The sequence below is a fragment of the Gracilinanus agilis genome, chromosome 4 (genome assembly GCF_016433145.1).
Source record: "Gracilinanus agilis isolate LMUSP501 chromosome 4, AgileGrace, whole genome shotgun sequence".
Classification (NCBI taxonomy): Eukaryota; Metazoa; Chordata; class Mammalia; order Didelphimorphia; family Didelphidae; genus Gracilinanus; species Gracilinanus agilis.
In genome coordinates, this window is record NC_058133.1 from 326,703,031 (window position 1) to 326,718,630 (window position 15,600).

The 15,600-nt window shown below is 32.7% G+C and overlaps 1 protein-coding gene across 1 annotated transcript in view; it reads left to right on the forward strand.

The window, feature by feature from the left end:
• LOC123247426 (cytochrome b5 reductase 4) overlaps positions 1-15,600 on the forward strand; it is a 103,319-nt gene that overhangs the window by 38,663 nt on the left and 49,056 nt on the right. The window contains exons 5-8 of the mRNA XM_044676316.1: positions 5,509-5,514; positions 7,534-7,560; positions 9,895-9,949; positions 14,859-14,916. Coding sequence (XP_044532251.1) covers positions 5,509-5,514; positions 7,534-7,560; positions 9,895-9,949; positions 14,859-14,916 — 146 coding nt within the window. The remainder of the gene's footprint in view (positions 1-5,508; positions 5,515-7,533; positions 7,561-9,894; positions 9,950-14,858; positions 14,917-15,600) is intronic.

Genomic DNA, 15,600 nt, shown 5'->3' on the forward strand with positions numbered 1-15,600 from the left:
GTTACAAAAAAGGCCTTTGACCTTGGTTCTTTTATGAGGTGGATGTAGGAAACCAATTTGTTTTTTTTTATCTTTTATTCCTCATAATGATTATTTCCATTTGGTTAATTAAATTTTTCACTCATATTGTCTTGGTTTTAAGTAGCATACAATAAGTCCTATAATAAACTTATCTTGAGGAATAGAAGAAAAGCTTGTTTCTGTTCATTAATTGCCATTGATTTCCAATTCTGTTTCTTTGTGAAAAGGCAGTTTTCTTAACCTTTTTGTACTTTAGTTTTTTTGTTTTTGTTTTCTAATTGTAATATTACTTGTTTTCTCTGTACCTTTGAGATAAATTTTTTTTTTTTTAATTTTAAACCCTTAACTTCTGTGTATTGACTTATAGGTGGAAGAGTGGTAAGGGTAGGCAATGGGGGTCAAGTGACTTGCCCAGGGTCACACAGCTGGGAAGTGTCTGAGGCCAGATTTGAACCTAGGACCTCCCATCTCTAGGCCTGGCTCTCAATCCACTGAGCTACCCAGCTGCCCCCACTTTGAGATAAATTTTTAATGTTTCTCAATTTTTGAGAAAAAATTTTAATGTTAAAACTACTAAAGATAATGAAGTGTGGTCATTCTGGCTTATTGAAAAAATAATTCAATGGAGTCAGGAAGTGATGGTTACCCTTGTTATATCAGAGATCCTATACTTCTTATCTAAGCTCTACAGCTTGTTTCTATCAGCTTTTGTTTTTATTTTTATTTCAGGGAATACTATGAGGAAATACTGATACAGTAGAAATACCATTAGGAGTAGTGGGGAAATAATAGTGCCCCTCTCACCATGATCATAAATGAGTATTTTAAAATTTATTTCTAGAGATGGGTGAGAGAAACTTTCTATTTATTATCACCTAGTGTTATGGCTTTATGTTAGGACTAATTCAGATATATCATATACAGAGTATTTAGTTTCAATATAGTAACTGATTATGTGATTTTTTTTCTATTTTGTATACTTATGAATGGGGACTCCTGAAGTGAACATATACTTTAATTACATGTAATAACTTATTTTAGATTAACAGAAAAGTATCTGATAGTATTAGAATAATATTAAATTTCTGTAACTGCCAGTGGTGTTTGGTGTTGTAGTATATAATTCTAACTTGTTTTAAGTTTGTTTTTTAACCCTTACCTTCTGTCTTAGAATCAATACCGTGTATTATTTCTAAGGCAGAAGAGCAATAAGGGCTAGGCAGTGGGGGTTAGGTGACTTGCTCAGGGTCACATAGCTAGAAAATGTCTGAGGCCAGATTTGAATGTAGGACCTCCCTTTTCTAGCCCTGGCTTTCAATCCACCGAGCTACCCAGCTGCCCCCTGTTTGTAAGTTTTGTTTAAAATTATAATCATAAGAATCTAACTTTAAGACTTCAAATCATTTTGAAAATTGGATTAAAAACTAGCAGTGCTTGAGATTGGGAATAATTAAGGGTTTTAATTGTGTCTTTGATATATATGTATGTCTCATATATAAACATGTACACACATACATTACAGTTCTTTGAAGACTACTTGGAATTCAGAATTCTGTGGTGGATTCTTCCTTTAGATTTCTATATGGTTCTGCTATCTTTTTTACTATATTCTTTTCTGCTATTACGAAAATACATTTCCAGAATGGAGGCTAATGTAAGAAAATGTCTTGTTTGTAGAGGCTTGATCTACCCTTTCCTGAGGTAGAAATTTGAGACTTGAGTAGACAGGAGCCCTGATTTTCTTGGGAATTTAAAGTTTTCTTTCTATTATATTTTAAATATTGTTATTGTATGCTTATTAATATTTCATTCCAGTGCTTCATTGTGTTAATTGGTTCCCAACTTACTCCAGGATAAAATACTAACTCTTGAGCCTGGCTTTAACATAACTTTGATAATCTTTAATTGATATTACTTCCCTTTACAAATCCAATCAAAATGGTTATTTTGCATTCATGAAGAAATCAAGATAGTGAGCACCTCATAGTTATTTCAATTACATAATAAGGGTGTACCATAAATACTGTGTGGTAGCCAATTAAAAGATAATGAAGGGGGCAGCTGGGTAGCTCAGTGGAGTGAGAGTCAGGCCTAGAGACAGGATGTCCTAGGTTCAAACCTGGCCTCAGCCACTTCCCAGCTGTGTGACCCTGGGCAAGTCACTTGACCCCCATTGCCCACCCTTACCAATCTTCCACCTATGAGACAATACACCAAAGTACAAGGGTTTAAAAAAAAAGATAATGAAGTACGGTCATTCTAAGATAATTCACTGGAGTCAGGAAGCGGTGGTTAGTTATACAGTTTTTTAATCAAGCATAGCATTTCACATTTATCAATATTTATCGGATTTTGCCCATTATGATTGTTTGTAGAACTCAATATCCCTTCCATCTTTTTGTCATCCATATATCTGATAAATATAGTGATTTGATGGGAAGGATATTGATACATTGACTAACAGTTGGGTTCTATAGAACAGTCATGAGGGGCAAAATCTGATAAATACTGATAAATGCGAAGTGCTGTGCTTGAGTTAAAAATTGTATAATTATAGAATATACAGAATGGCTACAAAATAGTTGATAAGAAAAAGAGATTGAATGCACGCTCAAAATAAAAAGTAATTGTATTATTAAGCTTCAATAATAGATATGTAAGATCCAGAAGGAAGGTAATAGATCAGCTGTTTTCTTTCTGGTCAGCCCTATCTACAATCTTATGAAGAAAAGTCACTTAAACTCACTTTACTTGGTATCAGCTGAAGTAAGAATGGAAAATTGAAGTTGCATTTAGCATATTTTGAACCAGTATAATAAAGCATTTTCTCATAAAGAGATATGGCCAAAAGTAGAATTGTTTGATGTGTGGTACCTTCAGTTGGTAATTTTCTAAGCCCTGTGATATTGCTATAACTATAGGCCTTCTTAAAAATGACTAAACTTTCAACATCTTTTCTGGTTCTGTAAATATATAGATATATATCTAGATGTTTGTAGACATACTGATGAAATCTCAGAGCCACTTTCTCTCTTTCTCTTTGTCTTTGTCTTTGTCTACCCTGTGATTTCATCTATATGGGGAATTCTTTAGTCTTGTTGCCTAGGACAATGAAGGGTTAAATGATTGTTCAGGCATTTAGTATGTGTTAGAGATGGGATCTTAATCCATATCATCCTCTGAGATTAGCTGTCTGTCCAGTCTGCCATGCTTCCTCTCTAGATCTAGGTCAATGCCTTTACCTTGACTCTCCTGCTTACAAGGTCCTTTGCCCTCCAAATCTCCATGTCCTAGGATCCAGAGCTGCCTTTAGGACTTAGCTCCTAAACCACATTCTTAAAGAGGTCTTTCCAGTGCCTTCTATTCTGTTACTTGTATCTATTTTGTCTGTATCTTGTATATATATATATATATATATATATATATATATATATATATATAAGCAAGAAATGCCTTCTGCTTTTTTTTTGTACTCCTAGTGCTTAACTTAGTAGCTGGCAGCATAGTAGGCACTTCATAAGTTTTTATTAATTGAGTAATTGACTTCTTTCACTCTTTGCGTCCCCATTGTTTAGCATTGTTATCTGATATACTTATTGTAAGTACTTAACAAATGCTTTATTGATTGAAAACTCTATGGTAGCACCAGTTACAGAAATAATACAGGATAATTTCAGAAAGCTAAAGGAAGATAATTTCTAGCAGTAAGTTTATTACTTTTGCTAGTCATAAAACATACACTTAAAAATCAAGAAATAATTATTGCATAATATGATTTTTCCCACCAAAAACAAATTGCATAGAATAGTTTTTCAGTTTATGTGACCTTTTTTGATAGGAATAAGATGCATTGCATGAGAAATGTGGTCTGCTGACATTTTGGCTATTTTTATACCCTGAAAAGTAGATTTAATATGCTTGTGCTGTTTTGCAGTTGTTGGTTACTGTTAAATAAAAGCAAATGATCACAACTGCTTTGAACTCAGATGAACTAGGCTAGCTGAGAGTAATCAAGCAGATAAAATAATAATCACACTAACAAGTGTAATGACTGAATTTTTTATCTAGTGATTGATACGCTTTTCTCTATACTTTTCCATTTCACCATATTGGATCATATGCCCTGCATTCTATGACTCACTAACTTTCCTTATATTTTTTTTTCTAGAAATCCTTTTGCTGTGACACTTTCCTCTCCTTGTATGTTAATTAGAACCAAGTTGCCCTATCAGGAATGCTCTTTCACCTTTTACACCTAACATAGTACTTTGCTATTTTTTATGTACCTAATGTGACTTATTAAATATTATCAGCATTTGTATATGTACTATCCACTTTCCCTCCTTCCTCCACTAGATCATAAGCTCCAAGAAAACTGGGGAAATGGCATATTTAAACTTTTTATTTCATTAAACATTTTATATAGTATTTTGTGCAGAATAGTTAAATATTTATTGAGTTAAAATGTTGCAGTTTGATTATTGACCCAGTCTACTCTTTTGAACTTGAATTAATAATAATAGTTCACATTTATATAATGTTTTAAGGTACTAACCATGATTTATAGTCTCTAGATGGAAATGGTAGGCTTTGCTAATTTAAAATGTGATAATCATGGATAGATTTGCACTAAAGTTTTGCCTGAAACTAGGATTATATTTTACCTAGAATTAGAACTATTGACTGATAGAGGTAGGTAGGTAACCTAGTATAGAAAGACTGATGTTTTAGTAAGAAAAGAACAAAGTTTGGCTCCTTCCTCATGCCCTTAATTATGTGAATCTGAGCAAGTAAACCTTCCTCAATCTTAGTTTTCTTATCTGTAAAATGGGGATAATAGCATATACCTCACAGGGCTCCTTTGAGGATAAATGAGATAATAGATGTAAAGTGCTTTGTAAATTCTAAAATGCCATGTAATTATAAGCTATTACTATTGTTGTTATTGTAGCTGGAGGTAACCAAAGACTCCTTCATTTTGCCAGTAAAAGAATTGGCCCATAAAATTGCCATTTCATGGTATTGTAGGAAGTAAGTAAGGAATAAAGTAAATTTCATGGATTAGCTTTAAGAGGAAAAGAGGAGAATTTGGATACAAACCCTGGGAGAGGATTCTGACAAGGAGAAAAGACTAAGGGTGTTTTTACTGACATTAATCATCATTCTCTCACTCCTGTTTCCACTGAGCTGGAAGGAGGTTTTGCTCTGGCAATTTTCCCTTGGTAGTCCTAATCTCTTAGAGAGATTAGTGATTTCTTGGTTGAGAGTTTGCTTTGGAGTGTACTACTTTTTCCCCGAGGTCTCTATAGACCCATCTGCCTGTGATCCATCTGTCAGAAATCCAATTGGCAAAGGTAATCCCAAGGATTTGTCAACTGAAGACTTTGGGTTATCTAGGGAAGCCAACCCCAGGCTTTAGGTAAGGGCTCAAATATACCAGTGAGTCCTTCCTTCCTCTTTGTCCTTTTGTTAATCCTTATTAATTAGGTTATAGTCAAATAGCTTTGGGATTCTAAGGTAAGAGAGCAGGGAGTTATAGGAAAAGCTTGAGAAGATCAGAAGAGCAAACCCTGTGAGGGGGAGCATAGATTGGAGAGAGAAGCTGTAGCTGGATAGATTTAGGACTGTATTTATCATTTCCCAGCATTAATAAACTTGGCTTGAATAATTCCAAGGGTTGTGTTTTACTGGCCCTGGGGAGGTTCCTAGGTGGGTTTTATCATCTCTCATCCATCTAGGAAGGATTCTTATTTCAGTATATTAGAATCCTTTCTCAAATATGGAATACAGTGGAACACAATTTGATTTAATCAAATTTTACTTAAAATGTTTATAGTACATACTATTATAATTTTATTACTGTAGGCTTAAGTCGAAGTTAGATAATGCATTGAATTCAGAGAAACAATCAAAGTAGCATAGCTTTCATGAATTCCATTAAATTACTTTATATTGCAAGGACTGATCATCCTGATTGATCATTGATTGATTATCCTGTTACAATTCTTTTTTTATTTTTGTCTTATTGATATGTTTTGCTTTTTTATTACAAACATTTACAGTGTGCTCTCACTTCATGAAAAATATCTTGTAACAAAATTGAACAATTGAGTACTAGTAATATCTGAAAGTGCATGCAACATTCTATACCTGTAACATACTCCACATCTCTAGTAAAATTTTTTTTCTTCACAGCTATCCATTTTCTCTCCCTCCTATCTACCCAATTAAAAAAAAAAAGAAATATAACAAATTATGTATACATAATCAAATTTTCTCCTGATTATATACATGCACTTATGTGTATATAGAATGTGTGTGTGCTTATGTGTATATGTGCGTGTGAATATGTCTCATATTGCATCCCGAATCCATTGTCTCTCTGCCATGGGAAGTACATTTCATCAGTCCTTTGAAATCATGAATAGTCTTTGTATCGATGATAGTTCCTACAGCTTTTAAAGTTCTGTTTGTTCTTACAGTGTTATTATTGAATAAATTAATTTGGTACTGTTCATAAATCTTTCTATGATCTTTTTGAAATTATGTATTTTCTCATTTCTTGTAACAGTAGCATTTCATCACATAGCTATACCACAGCTTATTGAGATATTCTCTGATTATTTCAGTAGTTGGACACATCTTCCTAATTTCCAGTTTTCTTTCTCCATAAAGAGAACTTTTACAAATATTTTTGCATATTTAATTTTTTCCTATCCTCTCTATATGCTGCCAAAGTGAGTATTTCTTTTCCTATTTTTTTGATTTCTTAAATATGGACCTAGCAGGGCTGTAGGTGAATCAAAGGGCATGTACTCTGTAATAACTTTGGATACAATTCCATATTGCATTCCAGAATGGTTGTGCCCATTCACTGGTCCATTAGCAGTACATAAATGTTTCCATTTTCTTATAACCTTCCCCAAATTTATCATTTTCTTTTTTTGTCATCTTTTCCACAGTGTTGAATGTAAGATAGAATCTCAGAATTCCTTTAATTTATGTTTCTCCACTAGTGATTTGGAGCATTTTTCCTCCATATGAATGTTTGGCTACTTGAGAAACAAAGAATATATGTTGCTGTGGACAGAGTTCTAAATTTGAAGGCAGAGCATTGAGGTCTAAATCACAGCTTTGCTATTTACTGTTTTTGTGGCCTTGGACAAGTCACTGGAGCTCTCTGAGACTCAATTTTCCCATATGTAAATGAGAGGATTAGACTAGATTTTCTTTGTAGTCCTTTAAGTCTGATCCTGTGATGCTACTTTTGAAAGAATTTCTGAATTCTTAGGTCAGTATTTAATGCTTAGTTATTAGGTAAAAAGAATTTCTATTGCTATTTGACTTCATTTAATTCTCATAGATTTGTTTTGTTTCAGATTTGGTTTTAAAGCATGTCCTGTCCAAAAGTAGATTTCCTTTTCCATTGTCTTATATGATGGCATTTGCTCACTTTCTATCTAATACAGGATCCTTTAAAATTTTTATTTATCTTTTTTTATGTCCTTGTAGAAAATCATGAGAAGAAACTTTTAAATGGTAAGTCTTTACAAAGAAGATTAGATCTTATTTTTATACCTACATAATTAAGAAAAATAATTTTCTGTGGATTTCTTAGGAAACAGCTTGTCTCCTTGATATTTTAGTCTTTTTTTTATATTAGTGTCATGTACTTTTCAAAACTGAGAATCCTAGAATTTTAGGCTTGAATAGGACAAGTGATTATTTCGTAAAAACTCTGACCCATATAGAAATCCCTTTTATAATATCACCAACACTTAGTGCTTAGCTGAATTAATACCATTGCCTCTAGTATTTCACAGTGTTTACTTTCTTTCTCCCCCTTATGTTGGACTATATAATATTTTAATAGTATCTTATGATGTTTATTGGCCCTTTTCAATTTGAAGACCAGCCTTTCTCAAACCAAAATGAGTTATTTGGCCCTCTCTTTTGTTTCTCAGCTATGAACAACCTTCCCTGCACTAGACCTATCTTCTCCTTGTTCACTTCAGTGTTTGTTTTTCTTGCTTTGACTTTAAAAAGAGATGTTTGTTGTCTTTGGCATTTTTCCTGTGCCTCAATTAATCTCCCTTATGTAGAGTTGTAAGGGATTTTAGAAGTCATTTAGTCCAGCTCTTTTTATAAATGAGGAAACTGAGACCCAAAGAGGATAAGAAATTTGCCCAAGGTTATTCAGAAAGTCAGAGATATAGTTTGAATACTCTAATGTCAGACTTTTTTCCCACTGTGCTTGCCACTCGCTTTTTCCTGAACACTAGGTCCATAGATAAAAAGGAAAATGTTTGTTCATTTGGGATTGAATTATTTCACAATCAGAAAATTTCCCTTCACTTTATAGTTATTTCAATCATTATATTTGTATTTTATTATCAATAGCCTTTTGATCCTTTGAGGACAGATTTTTGCTAATATAAGGATTATGTGATATGGTTAATATGCTACCTTTTCAGTAATTAGTGTAGATGTTAACTTGGATTTATAGGTCTTGTGTGTTTGCTAATTGTTATTTGGTCCATCAATAATGAACTCCTAGGATGTTCTTGTTACAATCTGATTTCTAAATATATTCTTTGCAATAAACGTTTTTTTCACACCATGTGTTTTATTTTTATATATATAAGTGTATATATAATTATTTATATATTAGTAATTTTAGTTTCCTTGTATCTAAGAGGGAAAGAATGTAAGAGAGAAAATGATGTATTGTGCCATTATTCTTAAAAGTATCACTGAACTTTGTTCATCTATGTGAACCGGAAGATGGTTTCTTTAATGAGAATGTTGTATGAAACAAGTTAAGGTTTTGAAACCAAGGGAGAACTCAAAGAAAGGGGGGAAAGCAGCTTTAGTATTAGAAATAGATCATTGTTGCTCAATGTGTTCTGTGGTAATCTATAAAATGGTCAAAAATGTCACCAAAAAGTGAGTCTTTTTAAGGTATATTTTATATTTCAGCTTCAAGTTTTTATTAGCACATAAATGAACATTTAAGTATAGTGATATTCTAGAAGGTTTTATGTATATGTGAATGATGTCAAACGAGTGAAAGTGGTCCATAGAATAGAATTGTGAGAACCACTATCACATAATTGAAAAATCAGTGAATAATGTTAGGAATATCAGCATGTTATAATACAAAAAGCCCTGATATATCCATACTGATGAGTTTCACAGAACCATTGAAGATCATTTTAAGCAATGGTGCATATTTTCCTGATAGTTGTGTTTTTAGAGGTTTGGGGATTCCTTAAAAATAGGAGTACTCCTGAGATTGTTTGAAGATGATGAAATTCTAGCATAATAGAATATATTTTTGATTGTCATTTTAGAAGTAATTCATCTTAATTTTTGTGATTCTCACATATATACTTAAATACTTCATGATTGTGTTATTATTGTGGTTATTCCATTCACCATTTCAGATTGCACAACTCTTCTGCACCTTGATAAATTGTCTTTGTCAACTGATATAGCAGGAAAAAACCCATCACTTTGCCAGTTTCCTGGTGTTGAGCTTTTCCATATTAAGCTAGCTTGGATTGAAGTCACATACAAAAGTTTATCTCTGGGCTGGTACTCAAAACTTGATAGAAAATGCCAGAGATTGTGTATCACTTATCTAGCTTTTAAGAACCCAGAGTTACCATCATTCCACATTGGAATAGGACTTTAAAAAAAATCTAGATTGAATTGGAGCTGCTGTATGCACTTAAAGTATGCATTCTGCACCAGGGTCTTTGGGGTTTAGAATTTATTCTGCACAATTTCAGACATTTTAATTTTGCTTTAGTAAGCTACATTAATATGCTAGTGAAATTTCCATTCATTAAAATTTTTTTTTCTTTTTAGGCATACTTCTCAAAAGCCAAGTATCAGATTTACCTGCCAAAGAAATTTCTCCAAGGTAAGTATTGCTATTTTATTTTGAGTGAGATAAATTTGCAATTTATTTACTGGAAAGTACATATGGTAGATTTAGAATTTCTTCAAATTTTCAATTTAAAAAAAATTTCAATAACTTATGAAGCACAATAATATATTAAAATGTACCTCACCTACTATTACTGTCATATAATATATACAATAAATCTTCATTTATTTTATATTGTGGGAGAATGAGATACTTTTCAAAGTGAATATTCCAAATAAATTGAAACTTTCATTTTTAAGTGATGGAATTTATTTTTTGATAGTAATGTTTATAAAGCTTATTGCATACTTCCATCTCTTTTTTTTCTTTTTTTTTTTTTTTCTTTTTTTTTTTTTTAAACCCTTGTACTTCGGTGTATTGTCTCATAGGTGGAAGATTGGTAAGGGTGGGCAATGGGGGTCAAGTGACTTGCCCAGGGTCACACAGCTGGGAAGTGGCTGAGGCCAGGTTTGAACCTAGGACCTCCTGTCTCTAGGCCTGACTCTCACTCCACTGAGCTACCCAGCTGCCCCCTTCCATCTCTTTTTATTATTAAATAGTATGATGAACAAGATTGAACTTTTTTCATAGTTTTGAATCCACTCTAATTTTCACCTCACTGTTCACTCTAGCCTTTTCCTGATACTACTAGAGTTTTGGATACTGAGTTGAAAAGGACTTCAAAAGCTACTTAATTCTATATTGATCTGAAGCATAACTCTCCTTTTGACAATGTTTTTTCATGTTCATATAACTAGTGTTTTAACTCTTGATAAATAGAAATTCACTATTTAAATCAGACTTAATTGTTAGGAATTTTCCCTTTAAGTTGAGCTAAAGTTTCTTTTTTTGAATCTAGGACTGGTATAGATATGTTTAATTCCCTTTCTGTCTAAGTAGTCTGTTTTTCATTTATTTGAAGACTACTATTATGAACCTCTTTCACTATCTGAAACTTTTTATTTTTTTTAGACTACATTCTTCATTTCTTCCAACTGACCCTGGAAATGGCATAATTTAAGAGTTTTCTTGCCATCAGTTTTTAAAATTGTTGTCACCTTCCATCCCCACCCCAAGATGTGCCTAGAACTGAAAATAATATTACAGATATGTCTTCAAAGGACATAGTACTCTGGAATAGTTATCTCTCTCCTGCTAATATAGCTTAATGGACTTATTGGGAGCGGGGATAGTTGATATTGTTGTCATGTCACGTCACACTAGTAACTCATTTTAACTCCATGCTGTACTTATACAATTGATTTTTTTTTAAACCTAAGTGCAGAACTTAATCTTATTCCTATTAAATCGGATCTTCTTATAGTTGGCCAAGTCTAGTCTGTGAAATTTTGTTTTACATAATGATTCTGTTATTTATTGTATTAGCTCATCTTTTTCTATTTTATATCATCTACCAATTTGATATGCCTTCTGAACAGAGCCAAAGTCTACCCTCTATAACTCCATTTGAGATTTTCCTTTAGTCACAGCATCCTGTTAATCATTACTTTTTGTATCTAGTTAGTAATTTAGTCAATTATAGACCCACCTTAATCATTTTATCATTAAAAAAGGGGTACAGCCTAGTGTTAAATTTCCACATAGCTATATATCTTCACTTTGTCCATAAGAACATCATGAGAAATTTTTGTCAAATGTTTTGCAGAAAACCCACATATAATGTATTTGCTATATGGGCAAGTAATTTTATCTAAACCTTGGATCCTATATTAGTAAAATAGGAATATAATACTTGTACTATAAGCTTCACCAGGTTTTTGTGAAGAAAGCACCTTTTAAAACATGAAACAAATGTGAGCAGGTAATGTAGTTGTTTTGTCATTAAGATGTTCCAGATGAGATTTGTTTGTTTTGAGTAAGTGGAAGTCTTGTTTTTTTCCAGATCTCTGATTTCACTGATGTAGGGAGTTCGCAGTGAGGAAATTTCTCCTACTTATGCAGATTAGTAACTCTAATACTACTTATAGTCTTAGAGAGTTGCCTGAAGTATTTAGAACTTAATTTACTCAGAAGCACATAGATAGTATGTGTTGGAGGTAAGACTTGAACCCCAGTTTTCCTGATTTGAAAGATGGCTCTTTCCAACATACTATTGTCTTTCATCTTATTGGTCTAGTTACCCTGTTTACAAGAAAAGGGATGAAATTAGTCTTATATGACTTGGTTTTTAAAAGTAAAACTTGGTGCTTTTTGTCATTGTATCTCAGTCATTTTAGTCCCATATATTCCCACTGAATTCTTCTTTATGAGAAAGAAAAACAAGTAAGTAAAATATCCTATGCATTGACTATATCTAATAAAGTATATAATATTCTCTTTTAGAAGTCCTTCATATCACTGCACAGGGGAGAAGTTATGTTTTATTATCTTTTTTAGGACCTTCACTGGCTTTTCAGTTAATCAGAATTTAGCTTCTTTTTAATGGTCTTTTCATTTACATTGTTAAAGTCATTGTGTGTATTTGATTTTTTTTATTCTACTTATAGAATTTTGGCTCATACAAACCTTCCCATATTTCTCTGAATTCTTCTTATTCATTTTTCTTATCAGGCAGACATTTTTTAGTCAATCCCAAATCAACAGACACCCACTTCATTTATAGCTCTTTATGACTGGGAGGGTGCTGCTATGAATATTTTGTTACATATTAGCCCTTTGTTTTTGTCTTTGTTCTTCACAGGGGTTGTACGCCCTGGATTTGTATGACTAAGTCTTTATGATCCCATGCTGCATCCTAATGATTATATCATTCATTTGTCTAAGTACTTACCAACCGTTTTATTTGTAATACATTTTAGATTTTATCTAAGAATTGAAAGCAAACTCTATATTTCAAAAATTAATCTTCTGCCCTCTTTGAAAATTGAGATGTCATTTGCCTATCTCCTAATCTATAGCACCTGCATTTCTCCATGATTCTTTAAAGATCAGATGTTAAGCAACCACATGTATAAGTTTTTAGTTCTCCAGAATTTAGTTTTTCTGGACCTAATTACTCAGATTTATTGAAGGTGCTCTAGGTGCTCTCTTATTATTTTCTAACAAACCCTTAGTTCTAATTTCCTCTTAATTCTTTTGTTCTCTTTGGCCCATTTTGAAATTGTTCCCTTATTAGAGAAAACGAACAAAAAAGATGTTTGGGATGGTCTAACTTGTTTCATTAATCATTTGTCATTTTATCCCATGTGATTAGTTTTTTTCTTGATCTTCCTTTTGTCCTAGTCTAGCTGTAAGTACTCTTTTTGTTGCTGTTAGTATTTAGCACAAGATAAAACAACCTAAGGTTGTTCTTGATTTTAATAACTTTTGTGCCACTTCCCCCATTCATTTTTGTTCCTTTGTCCCTGGTTTGACTTCTTGTATGGTCATTCAATGGAGCCCCTTTGTAGCTAGTGCCTTCTTTTCTTCCTTATAATATTTATTTTTTGGTCATCAGAGCTGACTTCCCTTCTAGAAGGGGATGGTATGTTAAAGCCTGTCATTTTTGCTTTTCAGCTCTTTAAACTTTGCTTTCTCAAAGTCTGGCACTCATGCCAGAACATGCATCATGTTCTTTTATTTTGTTAAGAATTCTAAGATGTCTGGCACAAGGTCATTATATGGTAGGTGAAAATACATTTTTATTGAATGAATGTATTGAAGGTGCAATCATTTCCTTCTCAAAGTTCTCAACAGTTCTGTTTCTAATCTACTTCAAAGCCATTGTCTATTAGACATTGCTAAGAGTAGATAACCAAAGACCCTTAAAGTTAATAGCCTTAATTTGTATACAGTTCTAAGACATTATTAGGTTTTAGTGAAGGATTCGACTCTATCTCTGTACCACTATTGTATGAGCATTTATTTCATGGAAAGGTTTTCTTGACAGGAGGATATCCTTTTACTTATGTCTAGCTGTATGGCTGTGTTTTAGATAATTGAGATGGAAAATTGGTTACCAGATAAGTTGTTTTTATTTTTTAGTTCTCTTGATGTCTTAATTAAATAACAGATTTAAAGACAGTCAGTGGTCTCATAACTGATTTAAGTACCCTTCTAATGGGTTTTATTTTGTTGTGAAGATTGAAGGTTTTCTGTTTTCATTTTTTCCCACCTTGTTTTTCAAATAGTAGATCTAGTTCTATGTTGAGTATGTGGGAAGTTGAGTTATGTGCATATTAACTTTTATGAATTGAAGTGTTTCCTTGCCACATTGAAAGCATGGACTGATTTTCATCCTCATGGGTAGAGTAGTGAGTGGGTGACTAAAAAATAGGAAGCACTACAGTGTAGTGGGAAGAATGCAATCCTTGTTCTTTTTTTTTTTATCTGTACTACTTATAGCTCCATAAACATACAAGTATATAAGTTATGCAAGTTTTTTTTCTTTAAGCATTTCTGAGGAGCAGAAAAATAAATCTCACAACTTTAGCATTAATTTGATGTTTAGTCAGTCATTTTCTCTGAGATATAGTCATTTACTTATTATGGTATGATGATAAAATAATGTCTTACCACATTTTATATTCGTGGATATTTGTTAGTTATCATTATTCAGATGGAGTAGATGTTAGTAAATTCGTTTTAGCAAAGTGTCAAAAATTTCCAAGTTTCATCCACATTACACACAAAGTAGACCTTTTCAGATTTGGAAAATTCGTTCAGTGAGAAAAGGAAAGTATTATCAACTTAGAAACCCAGGCCTAAGACTTTACTAAAAAATGTAATTTAAGTACATCATGTAATAATGTGAAGAAGCAATTTTCATGTGAAGTGTAAGTTTTAAAAGATACATCTTTTCCTGAAAATTGAAACTTTTAAGACATGTAATGATTCTATGCTTGTGGACAGTATTGTTTAAATCAAGTGATCTAAATATCTTTTTCTTCATAATCTTTTACAGCTATGATTGGTTCCAAACAGAATCCTTAGTCACCATTGTCATATATACCAAACAGAAGGTAAATAAATGTTTCTTTGAACTCAGAGAAAAAATCTAGAAATTAGACTAATAGGTATTTTATATTTTTCCCCATTTACGTTTCATTTGTACCAAAAAAATAGCACAAGATCCTATCAGCATAGTTTATAGAGCAAATGAGACTATCTTTTAGTTAAAGCTGCCATTGAAATAGCATATTTCCCAATCACAAATTAGACTTGTGAGAAGGGAAAACCAGCATCTCAGAGGAATACTGTTTCTTTGATTCTCAACAATCCTGCCATTGAAGTCTCAGATATAACCTGTACACTGCAGATTGAACTTTAGTACATTTCCACATTTTCTATTCTCTAGCCAACAAACTTCTGGAGATCTCTATGCATCTTAAAAGGTAGCTGAAGTAACAGAAGGCTGGTGCTCCTGCTAAAATCACAGAGCAAAGTCAGCCATCCTGGCCATTCATAACTTCATGTTAGGACTCTGTGGTAGTTTCTGCTGGAGGCTTTGTTTCCTTCTTCTAGCCCAAATTGGCTCTTTTACAAAAAGAATTCTGTCTTATACAATGCTTGCCTATCACAGTCTGACAGAGTCAAAGAGGTAAGGTCTATTACTTCTTAGCCCTCTACTACCAGCTCCAGCATGGATAGCAGAGACCCAGAAATTTGCTATCACCTCTTGCTTTTGATAGCCTTTAGGCATATTA